At 42.6% G+C, this 17816-nt stretch overlaps 1 protein-coding gene across 3 annotated transcripts in view; it reads right to left on the bottom strand.

Moving 5' to 3' along the window:
* Positions 1–333: 333 nt before the first annotated feature.
* The window catches only part of ADGRF5 (adhesion G protein-coupled receptor F5), a 47963-nt gene continuing 30480 nt past the window's right edge, over positions 334–17816 (bottom strand). For all 3 annotated transcript variants that reach the window (XM_017745065.1, XM_008641822.2, XM_017745066.1), the window contains exons 9-22: positions 17186–17328; positions 16117–16323; positions 13964–14197; positions 12433–12597; positions 12086–12301; positions 11609–11827; positions 10232–10384; positions 8816–9012; positions 8043–8222; positions 5246–6613; positions 4253–4294; positions 4095–4154; positions 2148–2232; positions 334–1322 (exon numbers count right to left, since the gene is read on the bottom strand). In XM_017745065.1, the coding sequence (XP_017600554.1) occupies positions 1243–1322; positions 2148–2232; positions 4095–4154; positions 4253–4294; positions 5246–6613; positions 8043–8222; positions 8816–9012; positions 10232–10384; positions 11609–11827; positions 12086–12301; positions 12433–12597; positions 13964–14197; positions 16117–16323; positions 17186–17328 (3349 nt within the window). In that variant the 3' untranslated portion in view covers positions 334–1242. The remainder of the gene's footprint in view (positions 1323–2147; positions 2233–4094; positions 4155–4252; positions 4295–5245; positions 6614–8042; positions 8223–8815; positions 9013–10231; positions 10385–11608; positions 11828–12085; positions 12302–12432; positions 12598–13963; positions 14198–16116; positions 16324–17185; positions 17329–17816) is intronic.

The raw sequence follows: 17816 nt of genomic DNA, 5'->3' as shown, positions 1-17816 counted from the left end.
TCTTTAGTCATCCCCACCTTGCCCATACCAAACCATCATAAGTGCTTCTAACTGTAGGGAACAGTTTCTCATCCTGATTCACTCCAAAGTTCCAGGAACAGGTTCACCATTGGCGAACACAGGCCTGATTCCCTGACAATCAAATGGGGCTGTACCATCTGACTGCAGTATTTGATATTGGCCTCAAATCTAAATCTTCATGATTCCATCTACTATATTGTACATTAAATTTTGTAACATTTGTGTGCATTATAAATACTTTTCAGGTTCTTCTCAAGACAGGAATCCCTCCTTTAAAGGTGTACAGCCTTGAAATAACTGGTTCCACAAATGTAGTGTTAGAGCAATAATTTATATAAAACCATTCATCCTGCCTGTCATGTGGTGATTTATATTCACTACAGAGTTTATTCTCTGAGTCCTCCAAGTGTGTTTCTCCTCTGAGAGAAGACCCAAACATACAGACTTTACACAAGGCACTCCTTGTATTCTGAACACTACTATGCATTAAATAAATGCAGTCCCCTCTGTGGCAGACAGCAGAAACCATCTCTGTCTTACCACATTAGATATCAAGGGAAAGAAAAATGTTGTTAAGGGCATAAAGCTTCCTTTTCTTCAAAAAAGTGCCACATGGAGCTTTCAGTCTTTCCATCTGAAAGAAGACCACGGAGGAATCATCATGGTCTTCATTTTATGTAAGTCAAAAGTGAAGATCTGAAATGGGCCTTCTCATTTAGAAATTTTTGGTTCCAGAAAGTCTTAAATAGAAAGTGGAGACTACTATGGCCTTTCTAGACTCTAATATGAGGGCAGGAGAGAAGCTGTGAGGTACTTGTGTATCTACACAGGCCTTTGGGATCACTCACAGAGTTGATAGGAGAAATACCAAATCCACTGGACAACAACTGTGTGAAGCACTGCAATTCATGGCTCAGTACTGCATAGTGCTAAGCACCCACTTGAGGGCTGAGAATTCTTCACTCCCTTTCTCGGTCCTTTCTTGCACTTGAAGGCCTTCAAATCCTCGTCATCTCTTCTGGGATTGGCAGACCTTGTGAAATTCCACCTCTCAGCTTCCCTGCCTTACACATTAACCAGAAATGATTATTCCAGAAGAATGCACCAAGGCACAGTTCAGTCAAAACGAAGCAGTCTGCTTCCTGGTGACTCCCAGGTACTTTTTGTGTGTGTCTTGGAAGAGGTCCTTTCAGACTCACACAATTTAGCAATGGCAGTGCTTCAGTTAAGCAAGGAATATGCCTTGGAAGTATTTTCAGTGGAAGAAGTGGATGGCTCTGAAGAAGATACTCTGTATTTTCCTGCAAAACAAAGCACAGGGGTTAGACAAGGCCAGAGAGTCTGGAACATGCTGGCACTGCAAAGAAAGGACAGTCACACCTGTGCTGGTGGCTGAGGTGGCTCTGCCTTGCCCTGCAGCTCTGGCACTACCTGGATTATAGCAATACCAGCAACCACAGAACTCTCTGGGTTTGGCGACACAGCCAGGATGTGTCAGCTTGAACAGCCAATTGTGCCACAGGGCAATGATTTTCTCACACAAATGAAGGCACTTAGTGCTTCTCCTGGAGTATGGGCACACATCCAGAACACAACACATCCACAAGCTCCTGAGATGAATCCCAGCACCCTCCCTCTTGTGGCCACGAGGGCCTAAACTAAGACCCAAGTGTCACTATCTTCTCTGAACAATGTTTAGATACAAAGATTGGACACTTAGAAATTAAATGTTATTTCCAGAAATGCTTTTTGCAAGAGGAAGTCTTAACTGAAATGGTGACGTTCACAAAATGACAGCCAAAGAACCTTTGAAGAAATACAGCTCCAAGGTGATGAAGAGTACATGAATAATGGATGAACTGTGCCATTAAGCTCAAAACAAAGCTCAGTTAGTGGGGTTTAGAATTGGTGAAACATCCAATAATTGTTTTAGAGATAGACAATTGTGCTGCTAGGATTAGGCTACAATTAGACTCATTGCAGTTCCTTTAAATTAGAAGATTAAAAACCATCTGTGGATGCATGGAGAGACAAATTGATGGATATCAGGACAGACAGACTCTGAGAGCAAGAATGAAGGCAAAACCTTGTTTGTGCTTCAGTAAGGGAGATCTAGTGTCACATACCTGTTTTCCCACATAAGTTGTTAAAGGTTCTTGAAAATGGGTAGCTCATAGCAAGCATTGGCGTCACCAGGATCAGGGAGGATGACTATAAGAGAGAAAATTGCTTTTTGTCAAAAGAACTTTCTTTGTAGCCCCAATTTAGGGAGAAAAAACAAAAAAGTTCCAATAAACTTTGTTTCAGTAGTATGAGGAAACAATCCACAGAAGGCCAAGTCAGATGTTCATGAGGCATCACACGATACCTCACAAATGTTCACACATTTGCATGTTTATGGTGGTGATGAAGGAGATCAACTTTAAAAGAAACTACATGGCACAAATTGCTTGTCTCTAACTGTTGGCCAGGGAAGATGGCTTAGGCTCCAGTCTGTTCTAACAGGCAGTAACGGGTCCTGGTCTCTTATCTGTGGCAGTACGGCCATTAAGGTAGCCAGAAAAGCTAAGATTTTATGTGAATGGGGATTGTTCTTGACGGCCAGCAGCCTGAGATAATCCGAGGCAAGTTTAATTTGGCACGGTAGAGGGCACTGGAACACAACTCTGTGCAGTCCAGATGCAAAGGAAGGAAGGCACTTACTGCTGCTAAAATGAAGGGTTTTTTCAGTTCTGGAGTGGTTTGAGAATTTAACGGGATTCTTCCAAAGATGTGTTAAAAAAAGGTATGGAAAACACATCTTTTTCTGTTCAGTCCTTCTTCATTTGTTAGTTGTACCCTGGTGGGGGTAATTAGGCAGTGTTGTGTATTGTCATCTATATCATAAGGTGGTAGAGAAAGAAGGTAAATGAATCACAAATAAAAAGCTTAATGAAAGACTTTGATATTGCTTTATTTGCTCATTCTCAGACCTCAGCAGGCTGGAGAAATGGAATCTTATGAAGTTTGGCAAAGGGAAGTGCCAAGTCCTCCTGTCCCTGGGGAGGAACAAATCAAATGCCAGGACATGCTGGGGTCTATCTGACCAGGACAGAGTAAAGCCAGAGCCAGACTTTTCTCCTTGGTGCCCAGTGGAAGGACAAGAGGCATTGAGAACAAATAGAAATACAGGAAATCCCACTTAAGATGAAACTTTTTCACTGTGAAGGTGGTCAAACACAGGAAAAGGCTGCACATAGAGATTGTGTTGTATCCATTCTTGGAGCTACTCAAACCCCAGCTGGACACAGCTCTGAGCTCTAGCTGGCCATGCTCTGATGGGAGTGTGGTGCAAGATGATCCCTGAGGGCACATTCCAGCTTCAGCAATTCCTGTGGAAACTGGAGTGATTTGATCCAATGCTGCTCTTCTGAACTGACAGTTCACGTCTAAGGGACTCCTTAATTCCTTTGAGCCTATGTTCTCATCTTCTTAATTATCCTTGCTTTTAAGTCAGCTTCCTAGTTCTTTAGCAACACCTGTACAGGCTCTTCTGAATAAACTCTGTTCAGATACCAACATAAAATCAAGCTTTATTGCCATATAAGGGTGATGCCAGCACCATTGGCAGCTCAGGAAGAAGGGGAGGTGGGTGTTGGTACTAGATCTTAAAGGTCCCTTGCAACCCAAACCATTCTAAGGTTCTTACACATCCTGGCATTTTTTGGGAAGGTGTTATAAATGCAGAAATATAAGTTGAAATAATAATTCCTTGAGAGGCCTCCATTGCATTTCTCTGAGGTTGTGAATAAATAATAGTGCCAAAGAAATTTTCTGTTTTCTAACTAAAAGTATCAGTTATATTTTCTAGTTTATTTTTTGTGGAATTTAAAGCAAATGTTCACTAACCTCCTTCTCATTTTTTTACCAATTACAGTTGAAATAATGAACTTTGAAAAAGGGGATATATCATATTTATGTTGTTAGTGTCTTCTCTGACTTGTTCTAATAAATAATGCAGAATATAAAGTGCACTGGAGAACGTTAGACTACTCAGTAGTAACTGAAATACATTCTTAGGTCAAGGTTCTAACCTTTGATTGCTGTGAACTCCATTTGGATGATGAATTCCTCTTCAACAGGGCTTCTTGTATCTATTTGTTTAAAAAATTAATCAATCAGTAAATACAGAAATTCTGTTCAAATTCCAACAATATTTTGACATAATGTAAGAAATAGTTTGAATCCTTACCTTCTTGTCCCAGAGAGTCCCAAACACCAAAATGAAAAATCCCTAGGAGACAGATAATTATATGCATTTTGATGATACCAACCTTAAATTGCAATATCTCATAATTATCTCAAACATTGTCCATGGTATTATTTAAACTCTGAACTTTTTGATATAGGCCATTTTCACATATCACATAGTGGACTGTTGATCTGGCAGTTCTCCAGGCCTGGTTTATTTCAATTTCGTGTTTATGTGGTCTACAAAGTGACACAGTTTGGTAGCACTAAATGTACTTGGAAGAAGGAATGTTTGTGCATGGAAGACATGTCCTACCTATGCTCTCCAGGAAAACTAGCAGCTTCCAAGAAAAAGGCCAGTGAGTTTGGTTTGAGGAACACAGTTTTGATGTCATTCTTAACAACGGCAATTCGTAACAATTCTCTTTAAAGAGAGAGAGTACACATAACTGTTTTGTCGTTAAGAAATCTCCTTGTATTGGGATCGTTCTGGCCACCTAAATAAGTTGTAAAAGTCATACTGACTGAAAACACTCAATAGGGTGTATTTTTTGTCAGTTCCTGCCTTTATCATTAGTACTGCTCAGCTGATCCTGGTGACTTTCATGTTGTTTATACTTGAACCCACAAAAGCATAACACAGTGCCTCCAGGTGCACTATGAGTGAGAACTGGGATGCTCAAGTTTGCCTACCTGAACATAACAGAACTGTTTTCCTGGTATTCAGCAATGAAGTTGATCCCAAAACTACTGACAAAGTAGGGAGTTCTCTTTAGGCCAGCTTTATCTATAAGGCACATCTGTTAAGGCAGTTGAGAATATGAAATACTGCTGAACTCCTGGAATGGGTTTCCCAAAGAGCCCTTTTGGAATAAGGATGTGTAAAGCAAATCTGAACTTTCCCCTGCTGTTTTTATGCCCTGCCAAGCACAGCACTGCAATAATGTCTCTATGTTAAATCATAACAGAGGAAATAAAACTATGTGTAACTCACCTGGAAAGTGTTGAGCAGAGCAAAGAGGATGTGGAAAGCTCGATGACTGTTTTTGATGATGGTGGCAAGGCCAAAACCCCATGTGAGGCCTAACAGTGGTGTCAGGATAGCCACACTTTTGCCAATTTGAAACAGAGATTTCCTCTCCTGCCCACTTGACCTATCCCCAATAGTTGGCCTCAGTATTTTTATTATAACAACTGCAGCGATGAACAAGTTCGTGGCCACAATGATTAAGGCAGGTATGACAAAGGCCAGGAGAGCTTTGCTGTCCTTCCAGTTGAGCCAGCAGACATCCTTTCTCGTGTAATTGTTCTTTGGCAGGGTGACAGCAATGGTGGTGACTGCAATGACAAAGGGGCACACGTATCCCAGGCAGAATGCCACCGCCTTCTGAGCAGTCTTACTCGTGTTGTGTAAGATGAACACCAGTCTGTAGAAAAGGATGAGGCCCAGGCTCAGCATCCAGAAAAAGACACACAGGTAGAAAAAATGGATGAAGAAGGTGGCCATGATACAGATGTCTCTGCTCCTCTGCTGGTTTTGATCAATGGAGGCAGTGACAATGAACCAAACGTCAGCAATCAGCAGGGATGTAGCAATGTTGAGAATACAGACGTGGCGCATGTAGGAGGTTGTGTTGTTTGTCACGTACTTCCAGACCAAGGATTCAATTATAATGCAGACCACCAAGCTCACAATTGAAATGGCCAGGCCAACATAGGAAATATAAGCTTCAAAGCTTACCTCGGAGGATCTGTCAGGAGACATCAGGATGGAGAATGATGTCAAGTGATTGCACGAGCAAATGACATAATTTCCTGACTCTGTGGTTGTGCAGCCACTAGTATCCCAGTCCCCCCTGTGATTGTTGAGTGTGAAGTTCCAAAAGACACACTTAGGCATCTTTAGAGACAAGTTTTTCTTTGCAAATGTCATATTAACATCGAACTTCTGGCTTCTGTTGTTGCTCAAAGTTGTTGTTATCAATAAACCGTTCATATATTCGAACCTATTCTGAGGCAAAATACATCCAAGTTTTGAGTACATCACACTGACAATTGTTGAATTTTGGGTTAGAGTCTGGATTTCAGTGCCACTGATAAGCACGTTGACTGTGAGGTTTTCTGCACTGCGGAAGTCCTTGTTATAATCTGTGTTGTTATTTTCCTTGACAACTGCCCCTTGGAGCTGAATGGTGTTTGCAGAGACAGAAGGAATGGTGTTATTAACTGGTTGGAGGCGCAGGGAAAAATTTTCTACTGACTGCAGTAACAAAGAACTTTGTCGTGTGTTCTCTTTGCTCAGGTTTTTCCAAGCTTCAGTTGTGGAATCATTAACAACTAAGTCCACTGTGGATAGGAAATTCTGGAACAACAACAGAATAATGCAGTTACTGAAACCCCATACAATTAATTGTTGTTTCTGATGGTAATTTATGCATGGTCCTAGAAGTGCCTTTTGAAAAAGCCTAGTATTTTCATATTTTGCTCAATCCATGTGAAGTCTTCTGTTGTTAACCCTCTGCATACTCTGTTTGCAAGTTAAGGTTTCCAAAAGCAGAGCTGTGTGACTATTTTTTTTACACATTATTTAGTATTTTTGCATCTCCAGCTTTCTTTCCATTCTTTCTCAGCATTCGTGCTGTCTTTGATTTCTTGGTGTCTCATGTAGGGCTCTCTATCTACAAATTACCAAGCCTTTTTGCACTTTTCTGTTTAGAAGAGCAGTGTGTTTCCTCTGGACCTCACAATCAAGGTTTCCAATTATTTCTAAGGTTTCTTTTGTTACTCATTTGTTGTTACAACCAATGTATTTTCCTTGCTTGATCATGGTTCCTGAAATTTACTCTCCCTATTTCTATTTCAACCTTTTTTTTCTATTCCTACTTCTACTCATGGAATCATAGAATCACAGAATGGTTTTGACACTTAAAGGTCATCCAATCCAACCTCCCTTCCAGGGCAGGGACATCCAGCTTGATCCTGGACACTTCCAGGGCTTGGGGCATCCACAGCTTCTCTGGTAAATCTATTCCAGTGCCTCACTACCCTCATAGTAAACAATTTATTCCTAATACATAATCTAAACCTACCCTCTTTCAGTTTAAACCATCATCCCTTGTCCTGTCACCACAGGGCCTGATAAAAAATCTTCTTATAAGCCCCTTTTAAGTATTGAAAAGCAGCAATAAGGTCTTCCCCAAGCCTTCTCTTCTCACGGCTGGACAACCCCAACTGTCTCAGCCTCTCCTCATAGTGGACCTGCTCCAGCCCTCTGATCATTTCTGTGGCCCTCCTTTGGACCCATTCCAGCATGTCCACATCTTTCTTGCCCTGGGAACCCCAGAGCTGGATGCGGTGCTCCAGGTGGAATCTCACCAGAGCAGAGCAGAGGGACAGAATCACCTCCCTCAACCTGCTGGTCACACTCCTTGTTAAGCAGCCTAGGACATGGTTGGGTATCTGGGCTGCAAGAGCACATTGCTGGCTCATGTCCAGTTTTTCATCCGTCATTCCTTGTCCTCTCCTGTCTGAGAATGCATGTGTTCCTAGAATATTTCTAGTTGCTAAGCTTACAGCAGCTTCTCTTTCATGCATAGGCTCCTTGTCCTCATAATTTTGAGTTTTCATAAACTCCTCTGTATCTTTGCTGTCACTTTATCTCATTCCCTTAACACTTTCCTGATCCTGATCCTAAGTAAGTGTGAAACTTCTTCAGGGAGAACATCATCCCCTGTGACAAAAGGGGCCAAAGGGCTTGGTAGGTGTAGATAAGACTTAAAATAGAACTTTACCTGAATAGTGAGCTCCTCTGCCTCTGCTGGGATAGAGGAGATCATATCCAGGATGGTAACGATTGCGCCTAGGTTTGCTGAAGAATTGCTTATCGTGGTTAGCTCCTTTCCTGTCTGTTCCTTGAGCTGTGCAAGGTAGGAAGGTAGTTGTGCTTTTGCCTCAGGGCTGTTGACCAAGGACTGGAACAGAAGGTAACAGCACATCACATGTGTGAAATTCTCTAACCTCACTGAGAGAAAGGTGACTCTGAATGGTTTGTGGGTGGGAAGAGAACTGTGGGGGGATACTAAGGCTGAAAACCAAGGCCTGGCACCCATCTGTCAAATGTAGTGGCCAGTGGGGTGGGCACTGTAGGAAGGGCCTGGGGATGAGGTTGGGCAGTGGCCTGGAGCTGTTCCTGTGGCCTTACTGTTGGTGTGCTCTGTAACATGCTCTGGGCTTGTGCCTGAGCACAGCTCAGGGAATGCTCCAGGCCAGCAACTGCTCCTTATGGATGCCATGGACAAGGTCACCTTGCCTGGGAGACAAAGCATTCATGTGTATGGACATTATCCATGCAGTGCCTCAGGCCCTCTGGGCCCCAGGAGGGGACCTTGGCTCTTTCACTGGCTGATGTAGATAGAGCCAAACATTCTTCACACCTTTTAAAAGGAACTTTTTAATGCTTCATATGTTTTACATTATGATAAGCAAAAATCATGCAACCAACATTTTTGCTCCATCTTCCCCCCCACCTCCCCAGCCCAACCTCTAAAAAACCCATCAGTGTTACCTCAGCACTGCTCAGCAGGTCATTTATTGGTCCAGACAGGCAGTCATTCCTCACAACCCTCCATGAGCTGTTGATGCACTGGTAAGTTGTATTGCCTCTGGTAAAACCTTTTGGATTTTTTACATCGCAGCATGGCTTTATTAATGTGGCCCTTTCTGTTCCAGTGCCCAATCTGTCTGAGCAGGAAACTTTCTTACCTGTACAGAGAGGAGACAGAGGTAGAAAATAAGAAGAAGGGAGATGAATAAATTGCCCCCAGAAAACTTGGGACCTGTTCAAAGATCTTTAAATTAGGATTTCAGCTTGCTGTCTTCATTAATTATGACCTTTCAGGATGTCTCACATTCCCAATTTTTATGAATCAGGAAATTAAAAAGGAAATCTAATAAAGCTTTGGTTTTTGAGTACTGAATCAAATCAACAAACCAGTACCCAAAGATTTAGATTTATCTGTCAGATTACAGGGTTAGACAGATCTGGAGTGGGATTATATTGACCATTAAGTGAACAATAATTCCTACAAAGTTTATTCTGCTAAGGTACTCAACACTGCTGTAGCACTAACAGGAAATTCATTAAGACCTTGCTAGTGAGGCCTCAACACATTTTTGATGAACAGTGAGTGTTGCTAATTGTCTTTGATTGGCTTAGTCATATCAGTAAGTATCTTCTGATTAAAGTGATTAAAGTAATTAAAGTGTCTGCATATTTATTGCCTAAGAGAGTGAAATCTGGCAGATACACTGATTCAGCTGTAGGCACCACTGCTGTGGAAAAAACAGAATTTCTGCATTAGGGGGATGTTCAACATTTCTTCCTTTCCAATTTAGAAAAAAAAGTTGAAATATCCAAAGTCTTGTCAGAACTAAATATCAAAGCTGGATTTAGCAATACTGAATTCTAATTACCAAACATTCCCTGCGGAGCTGACTGGAAGCTGCCCTGGTCTCTGCAGCACCTCACCTTGCCCTTCTTGCGTTCAAAGAGGAAATGCTCTCCCACAGCTGCCCTCCTGAGCCAGATTACTTCTTCCTGAGGCACCACAATCTTTGATCCTTGCTAAATTGTTGCAAGCTGGGAGCTGCATGACCACATTTCAACACAGGGGATGAAGCTCGGTGGTGCGAAATAGGAGCAGTAGATGACTAAAATATTGCTGCTTTGGAACATACTGGGACCACTCTCAAATACAGCAAAGACAAAGCATCTTGTCTATTTTTTTTTTTTTTTAATTACATCAAAACTGATATTTTCCTCTGTGTGTAAAAATTTCCCGTCAGAAAAGGAAACAAAAGTTCTTGGATAACAAAAGCTGTTCCTGTTAGATGTCACTGGTGATGAATTTGTGGCACCAGATTTAACAAAGATATTGGTATGTCCTATAGAACAGCTATAAACAGTTACTTTTTTTCTTACCAGGTATCAAGTGTAGTCTCATATGTTCACTGTCGACTCCCTGTCCGATGTGGTTGATAAACTTGCAATATGCCACAACCTCTTTCTCCTTCTTACATTCTTTTTCCGTGTGATTGTACATGTAGCAAAACAAATTGTCTTTTTTCCTTTTCTCTGTATGGATGGATTGAGACAGGTTAACACAGATTTGGGGTCAATCTACTAAAACCAGCAGAAAACATCAGCAAAGCTTTTGTTTCTGTGGGTACTAGAAAAAAAAAACAAAACACTTTCCTTTGTGAAGAAGCTCTCTCTCTGTATGCTGCTCTCTGTGTCTTATTCTCCCCATAATAAATCTAGCAGCTGCTGCATGACCAATACCTTTTCATTTACTGGTGTATGAGCAAATCCTCCCCAAACCCTCTTGACTGTGCAGGAACTGAAATTTGCTTTGAAAATAGTTTTTGAGAATACTCTTCCTGCTTTTACCACAGGTGTTTCATTTAGGCTGAGATACTGTTTTGCTGTGTTTATATGGTTGTTTTGAACTCAGGATCTGTGCCCCCCTCCCACTGCTTTTCAGAATGCCTGTGCTTGAGGGTGGGTCTCCAGCTGAAGTCTCTTGCAACAGCATCCTTGCCTTTTTCTTAGCTACTGAAGGACTCCTCAATCTCCACCTGCTTTACTCCTCAGCCTGTTGTTTTTGCACTCCTGAATGTTTCCTGAGTTATTTTTTGTAGATCATATTTGCGTTTTTTCCAAATTATCTGTTTTGTTACTCACTTGAAAATTTCTAGTATATAAAAACAACTCACTTGAAAACTTTGAGTATATAAAAATGTATCATGGAAGTTGCAGAATTGCCCTAAATTTGAAGACAAAGAAGCTTAGGCTCTTGTGCTGTTGAAGACATGCCCGCTGTATCCTCGAAGAAAATTGAATAGTTTTTTGAATTGCATTCTTAATGGGTTACTCAACATTTTTCATGACTTAGTAGATTTTCTTAGGTAACGTTTTTTTTCAGTATTCATTTTAAAAAGTGGCAGAATGGAAGATTAAAGCAAATAAAAGGAGTTCAGCAATTTCCAGTCTGAAGAAGGGTCAGGATGCCCACTTCTCCCTGCCTGGCAAGTCAAACCAAACATTGACTTTACCTATTATGTGTTTATCACTACAGCAGTGACTTCAGTAGTAACCCTAGCCATATTCCCCAGGCATGCTAACCATCCAAGAAAAAGTCCATTTTCCTTTTTTTGCACCCTCAGAAGTACTTCAGGGCTGTCATGAAAGCACTAAGTATGACTTGTTTACACAGACCTGACTGAAAACAAAAAAACCCAGATACTGGGTTGTGACATAGAGCGAAACTAATGATTCTGCAAGTTTATTGTGTCTTACCAACTTGAAACTCATTTTGTTGAACCACAAATGTAACCCTGTAGTCTCTCACAGTCTTTGCACTTATGCAGCACTCGAGGGTGTGTGGTACTTCGCACTGTATCGATGTTGTAATGGGGTCTATCAGGATGTTCTGCTTCAGGGGCAAGGAAATCACCTCAATGGTCACATTGGCAGAACTCTCCAGGTTTTTCTGGGAGAATGTGCAGATGTAGGTGCCTAAAAGAAGTGATACAAAACCATGTCTCAGTCGACAGAAGTGCTCCTCAGCTTTTGTACGGTCATGAATGCTGAACAAGTACAGTGCTGCTGGCAACATCAAGCCTTGCTGTCCTCCAACACTTGTACTTTTAACTGTGGGGTTTTTTTGTTTACTGTGGCCAGGCTTCACAGTGATTTGCAGGGCTAGGGATGCTGTAAATGATCTGGTACAGAGATTTCATTGCCTTTGTATCCAATGAGACCATACTCACTCACCTGTCCAGTCCTGCGTGGCAGACTTCACTGTGAGCACAGACGTGGCTGGAAATTTGTTTTTGACACACATATCACAGTCTACTGTTTTTGTGCCATCTCCAGACTGGATTTTCCAACTGATGCTGTCATAATTGCTCACATCACTTTCACATGTTACATTGAACGCGTATCCCTCGGAAACTGTGGAGTTTGTGCTTGAAGATATTGTTATGTGGGCTGAGACAACACAGGACAGAAGTCACATTAGTGAGAATCACTTTTAATCATTTTCTTGCAAATTCTGTGTGCCACAGAGGCCATCTATGCATTAAAGAGCTGGTGGTCTGTCACAAGTCCCTGCCCCTCACCTTTCCGTAGGTACGTGACTCCAATGCTTCGAGTGCGCCTGGCTCCATGTCCAGTCTCCAGCTCACACGTGTATGTGGTCACTGCACCTGACTTCTCAGGTGGGCACATTGACTCATTGATGTTCAACTGGTATCCAGTGCAGTTTCCACTCAAGATGGATTCTCCTAGAGAGAAATAAGCATTCTTTGAAGGGCTATGATGTCCAAAAATTCTTCTGGAAAGCAAAAGCAATTACTCCAGCTATGGAAACCCTTGTGTGTTTGTATGTAATTGACAGCATGGCACTTTTAACTTGTCATTGCTGAAGTTCCTGCACATCTTTTACTCTGGCAACACTCACAGAATGGCAACACTCAGCACTGTGCTGAGATTTCTTCTGCCAAAACCAGTCAGAAAGCAACAACATTGCTTGGAAACCTCAGGGTCAACCAAAATGAAGAGTATTCTGGTTAAGCCTAACCCCATTATCTGTGATACTTAGGGGGAGTAAAGGTAAGTAAAACATAAGTAAACACTGCAGATTTTAATGTTGTCAAATTCTGAAATAAAAATGTGGAGGTACTTGACAGTCATTCAACTTAAAATCTGAAGAGTGCTGGTTTAGCTGTGAGCACTAAAGCTGTCCCATGCTGCAGCTGACAGAGCAGCTGATAGGAGAGCAGAGCAGATTTCCTGGGGGAAAGCCTGGCCACAGGGAATTAGGGGTAAAACAGCCCATTGCAGTAGGCCAGGATCCCCTCACCCTTCAAGCACTGCTGCACTCTGGCAGCTGTTCTCTGTGGAAGTGACTCCCTGCATGAGCTTTGAAGATTTTAGCTCATTTCGCAGTCCTGCTTTCTGCTAAACTTAATTTACAGCAAATAGTTAACAATAAACAGTTACTTCATACTCATAAAATATTAAGAGAGCAATAGACCGTTTAGGGTGATGGTTCATAGACGTTTATGAGCATTTCTGGTCATGTTACTTTGTAGCTCTTTGTAGCACATTTACTTGGTGCTTTATTAACCTTTTTATTGGAAAACTTCTTGGGATGCCTCTGACTCAGCTGGTATGTGATGTATCACAGCTACAGGTGGAGAGGGAAACAGTGCTCGTATTTAGCTGTACAGCAGCTGTTTCACAGTGCAGCACTTGCACCTCTTGACTGCCAAATCTCACTATGTGGTACATGAAAGATCTTTGTACCTCAAGGGTGCTTCTGGAGATAGCAGTAGAGACTGATGCACTCATCCTTGCTCTCAAAATTACACTATGAAGAAATAAGCTTTTTGGAAGACGCTGGTGTGCTGCTGGTCCAGGCAGCTGTTTCCATCCAGGATAGCACAGTTTAAGGCATCAGTGTATGGAGACACCTGAAACCCCACTGGCACCTACACAAGACATACAGAGTCTGTCCCTCCTCCTGCCACTCACACCTGTGGAGCATACCCTGTATTCATCCCAGGACTCTGGGGCAGCCACATAGGAGAAGACCTCTGAGCAATGAACAAACCTAGCAAGTGAAACACAACCTTTTATTAATCTTACCTGTAATGTTGATTGTTCCATTTACTTTCCAGGAAACCTTAAGTGATTTTAAGTGTCTGTCAATGCAACAGGACAGCAGAAGACCCTTAGTTTGCACTTCAGGACTGTTACATGTGACATCAATATCCTCGAAGTTTGGAGTGACATGTAGCGGAAAGACAGACACTGTTTCTTTGGCGGTGTGTATCTCTGTGTGAAATGGACTGCTCAGTATGAAAATGCACCTGTAGGAACCTGTAAAGCATAAACAGCAGTTTTTGCTGAATTTGCCTCCATATTTAGATTTAGGAGCTACTTCCACATCTAGTTTTCACATGTCCCTGCTCTGCAGTGGCTCTGCTACTTGCTGATCAGTATGTACCCTCAGATCACCTCAAGAATGCTTTCTGCAGGCTCCTGGTGCCAAATGTATCCAGATAAGGATTCAGTGTTGATGGGTACTTGAGATCAGTGTTCTCAGACTGAAATACTTCAGATCTGGCTGAGTAGATGCTTTTGGGATCTGTATACTGCCCATAGTTCTTCTGGCAGCAGTATGTCATGGTAAGAATGTAGACTGACCGTGCAAAAGGTACCTACACAGAAGGGGTGACAGAGAGGTGCTCAGGGTGGACTCCACCAGAACTGGCTTTGGAGTGTAGGCTCTCAAGCTGTTCAGAAAGTATTGCCAAAGAGAGCAGGGTATTTATTACAGAATCACAGATTATGCTGAGTTGGAAGGGACCTATCAGGATCATTGAGCCCAACTCTTAGCCCTGCACAGGACACCCCAAGAGCCACACCATGTGCCTGGGAGCATTGTCCAAACGCTTCTTGAACTCTGTCAGGCTTGGTGCTGCCCTGGGGAGCCTGTTCCAGCACCCAACCACCCTCTGGGTGAAAAACCTTTTCCTGATATCCAAACTAAACCTCCCCCGACTCAGCTTCATGCCACCTCCTTGAGTCTTGTCCCTGGTCACCAGGGAGAACAGATCTGTACCTGCCCCTCTGCTCCCCCTCATGAGGAAGTTGAAGACCACAGTGAGGTCTCCCCTCAGTCTCCTTGAGGCTGAACAGAACAAGTGACCTCAGCTGCTTCTCATATGGCTTCCCCTCCAGACCCGTCACCATCCTTGTGTCCTCCTTTGGACACTGCCCAATAGCTTAATGCCTTTTTTGTATTTTGGTGCCCAAAACTGCCCCCAGGACTTGAAGTGAGGCCTCCACAGCCCAGAGCAGAGTGGGACAAACCCCTCCCTTGTCCAGCTGGAGATGTTGTGCCTGATGTCCCCCAGGACACAGATGTCTCTCCAGGGCACTGCTGATTCATATTCAACTGGCCATCGACCAGGTCACACAGGTCCCTTTCTCTTTATCAGCCACTCTCTCAGGCACGGGTCCCCTTAGATGCAGCCAGGCTTGATTTTGAGATTGGCAATCAGAGCTCCAAACTTCCTAGATATTTTAAGTATGTGGGTTTCCCTTCCCCACTGGGATAGCCAAGTGAGCAGACCACTTACATAGAGTGGACAAACCAAGGTTCAGGGCATCCTTAGTCCAAAGAATTTTGGACCCATGATTCCTACCTCGCATATGTGTGCCCAAATACTTAATCACAGGCTACCCATTTTGAAGCTGAATGTAGAACCCATGGTCCAAAGAGAAGAACTGAGTGGGTGCTCGAGTCCAAGCTCGGATAATACATAATAATAATTCCCCTGATAGCTCCTCCCAGAAAAATGCTGCCAGTTTACCTGTTTCTGATTTTCAAAAATCACTAAACATGCAAAATTGTAACTCTGAGCTCTGACTAGTTAGAGCATGTGTGTGAAGGGAACAAGGATGTTAAGGGCAAATTCAGCTACAGCCTCCAGTTACCACACCAAAAGGGTGGAAAGGCCTCACAGCCATTCAGACACCAGCATCTCCCCTGACATGACAGTGAAGCCTGGCACTTAGACCAGTCACGTACAATCATTTCAGTCAGTTCACATCTTACTGGCAGTGTCAGTCAGTATGTAGTTCATTAATGAAAACAACAGGAAAATTACAAAGGGCAGTGTAATTTTCACATTTCCTCTAGGAAAATGCAGCCACTGCATTCATCTTTGCATTTCATAGAACTAGCCACACTAGAGATTTACATCTGCTGTTTTAACAATGGAAAATCATACCAGAATCCTTCATCGTAACGTTGGTAATTTTAAGAATCGATCTTCTGGTTGCTAAAACTGTCTCTATTGAGTACCGGGAGCTGGTTGAGATGGGCTGGTCAGAGTGATACCAGGTCGCATTGGCAAATGTTGAGTTTATCTCACAGGTCAGTGTTACTGTGTCCCCTTCAAAAATGTTCGAGGGTTTCACGGTGAACTTTGTCTGATCTGGGAAGACAGAGAGCAACATTCTGCATTAGTGTCACTTCAGCTCACATCTTTATGGTCTCTTTCCTCTTATAGGGGTCCCAGGTGCTTCACAACTAACATGCACCCAGCATCAGTTACAGGACACCACCTCTGATACACGCCATGGGATTTTCCCTCAACATATTCTTTTAGTATCTTTCTCAGCTAAAGATTCCAGAATGTTTTATGCAGAGAGCTAGAAATATTATTATCACCACGACTACTTTCTAATTGGATAAACTGGGAGGAGAGGAAACCAGGTTGAAGTAATCCTCTGAGACAGACAGTACAGCACTCAGTGCACTGAGAGCACAGCACCTCCAGGGCACTTGATCAGGCAACTGAATTGTAACACACTGTCCAGCAGCAGCATGGAAAATGTGCTGGGGAAACCAAGGGGAATGTGTTGTAATGTAAACTGCAAGAGTTTTATGTTTTGCTTTAAAGAGTAGGAAGTGCTGGCAGCCTGACATTCTTAGAGCTGTCTCAGTTCTGGAGATGAATTAAGGGTGTTCAATCTCTCTTCTCTGGACAGACCACATCAGGGATCATTTAGAATTGTTTAGGCTGGAAAAGACAGACCCCTGAGATCACCAAGTCCAACCAATGACTGATCAGTGGAGTAGCTGGAAGGCTTTGGGTTTTCATGGGAGATATGCATGCATGGTCCTCTCATGAAGGTGCTAAGCTTTGGAGACACAGAATAAAATGAAACAGCTAAGAAATAAATGTTTCTTGAAAGTCCAATACAAAATCATCAACAACATAGGGCAGCTACATGATTCAGGCTAAAAATACTAAAGTAAAGTTTGAAGGTAAATACTGAGAACTTTAAACTTACTAGTTATTACTCTTGTGAAGGTAGATGGGTTTAGCTGGTACGATGAATCCAGAAACTGTGGTACAGCTCTGTTGGAATCTCCAACCTGAGTGAAGCTTGCTGCTCCTGTTCTTACTACATAGTTCACAAAAACACTTCCAGGGCTAAATGGATACAAGAATGAGAGAAGCACCAGAATTAGATGTCCTTATTTATTAGCGGTTTTCTATGGGTCAAGTGGTGACCCATCTTGCATGGCTGGGAAGGCCTCACGCCCTGTGGAGGCACCTCTCAGGACTCAAGACTTGCTCTGGTATACAAGAAAGTTGTGCTACAGCTCTTCTCTAAGAAGGAACACCTTTACGTGACATCTTCCTCATCTGAGGTTAATTTCTAGTAAACTTTCCTTAGAAAACCTAAATTACAGCTGCATTTAAGTATGTGTGGACAGCAGCAATGTCTCTTTTATCCAAGGCTGTATCCAGAGTCAATGTACTAATTCACCTTCCTCATGGCCTAGGAAATGATGTTAGGTTTATTTGCATCCTTTTCCCTTTGGGTGGAGCTCAGTCCTTTCCATAAAAGGCTTTGATCCAGATGGAGAATGATTATGTTTCTTGGACTTTTGCACAGTGATGAATTCTACCCACAA

The sequence above is a fragment of the Corvus brachyrhynchos genome, unplaced genomic scaffold, assembly GCF_000691975.1.
Source record: "Corvus brachyrhynchos isolate BGI_N302 unplaced genomic scaffold, ASM69197v1 scaffold116, whole genome shotgun sequence".
NCBI classification, from domain to species: Eukaryota; Metazoa; Chordata; class Aves; order Passeriformes; family Corvidae; genus Corvus; species Corvus brachyrhynchos.
This window is presented reverse-complemented; position numbering and strand designations above follow the sequence as displayed.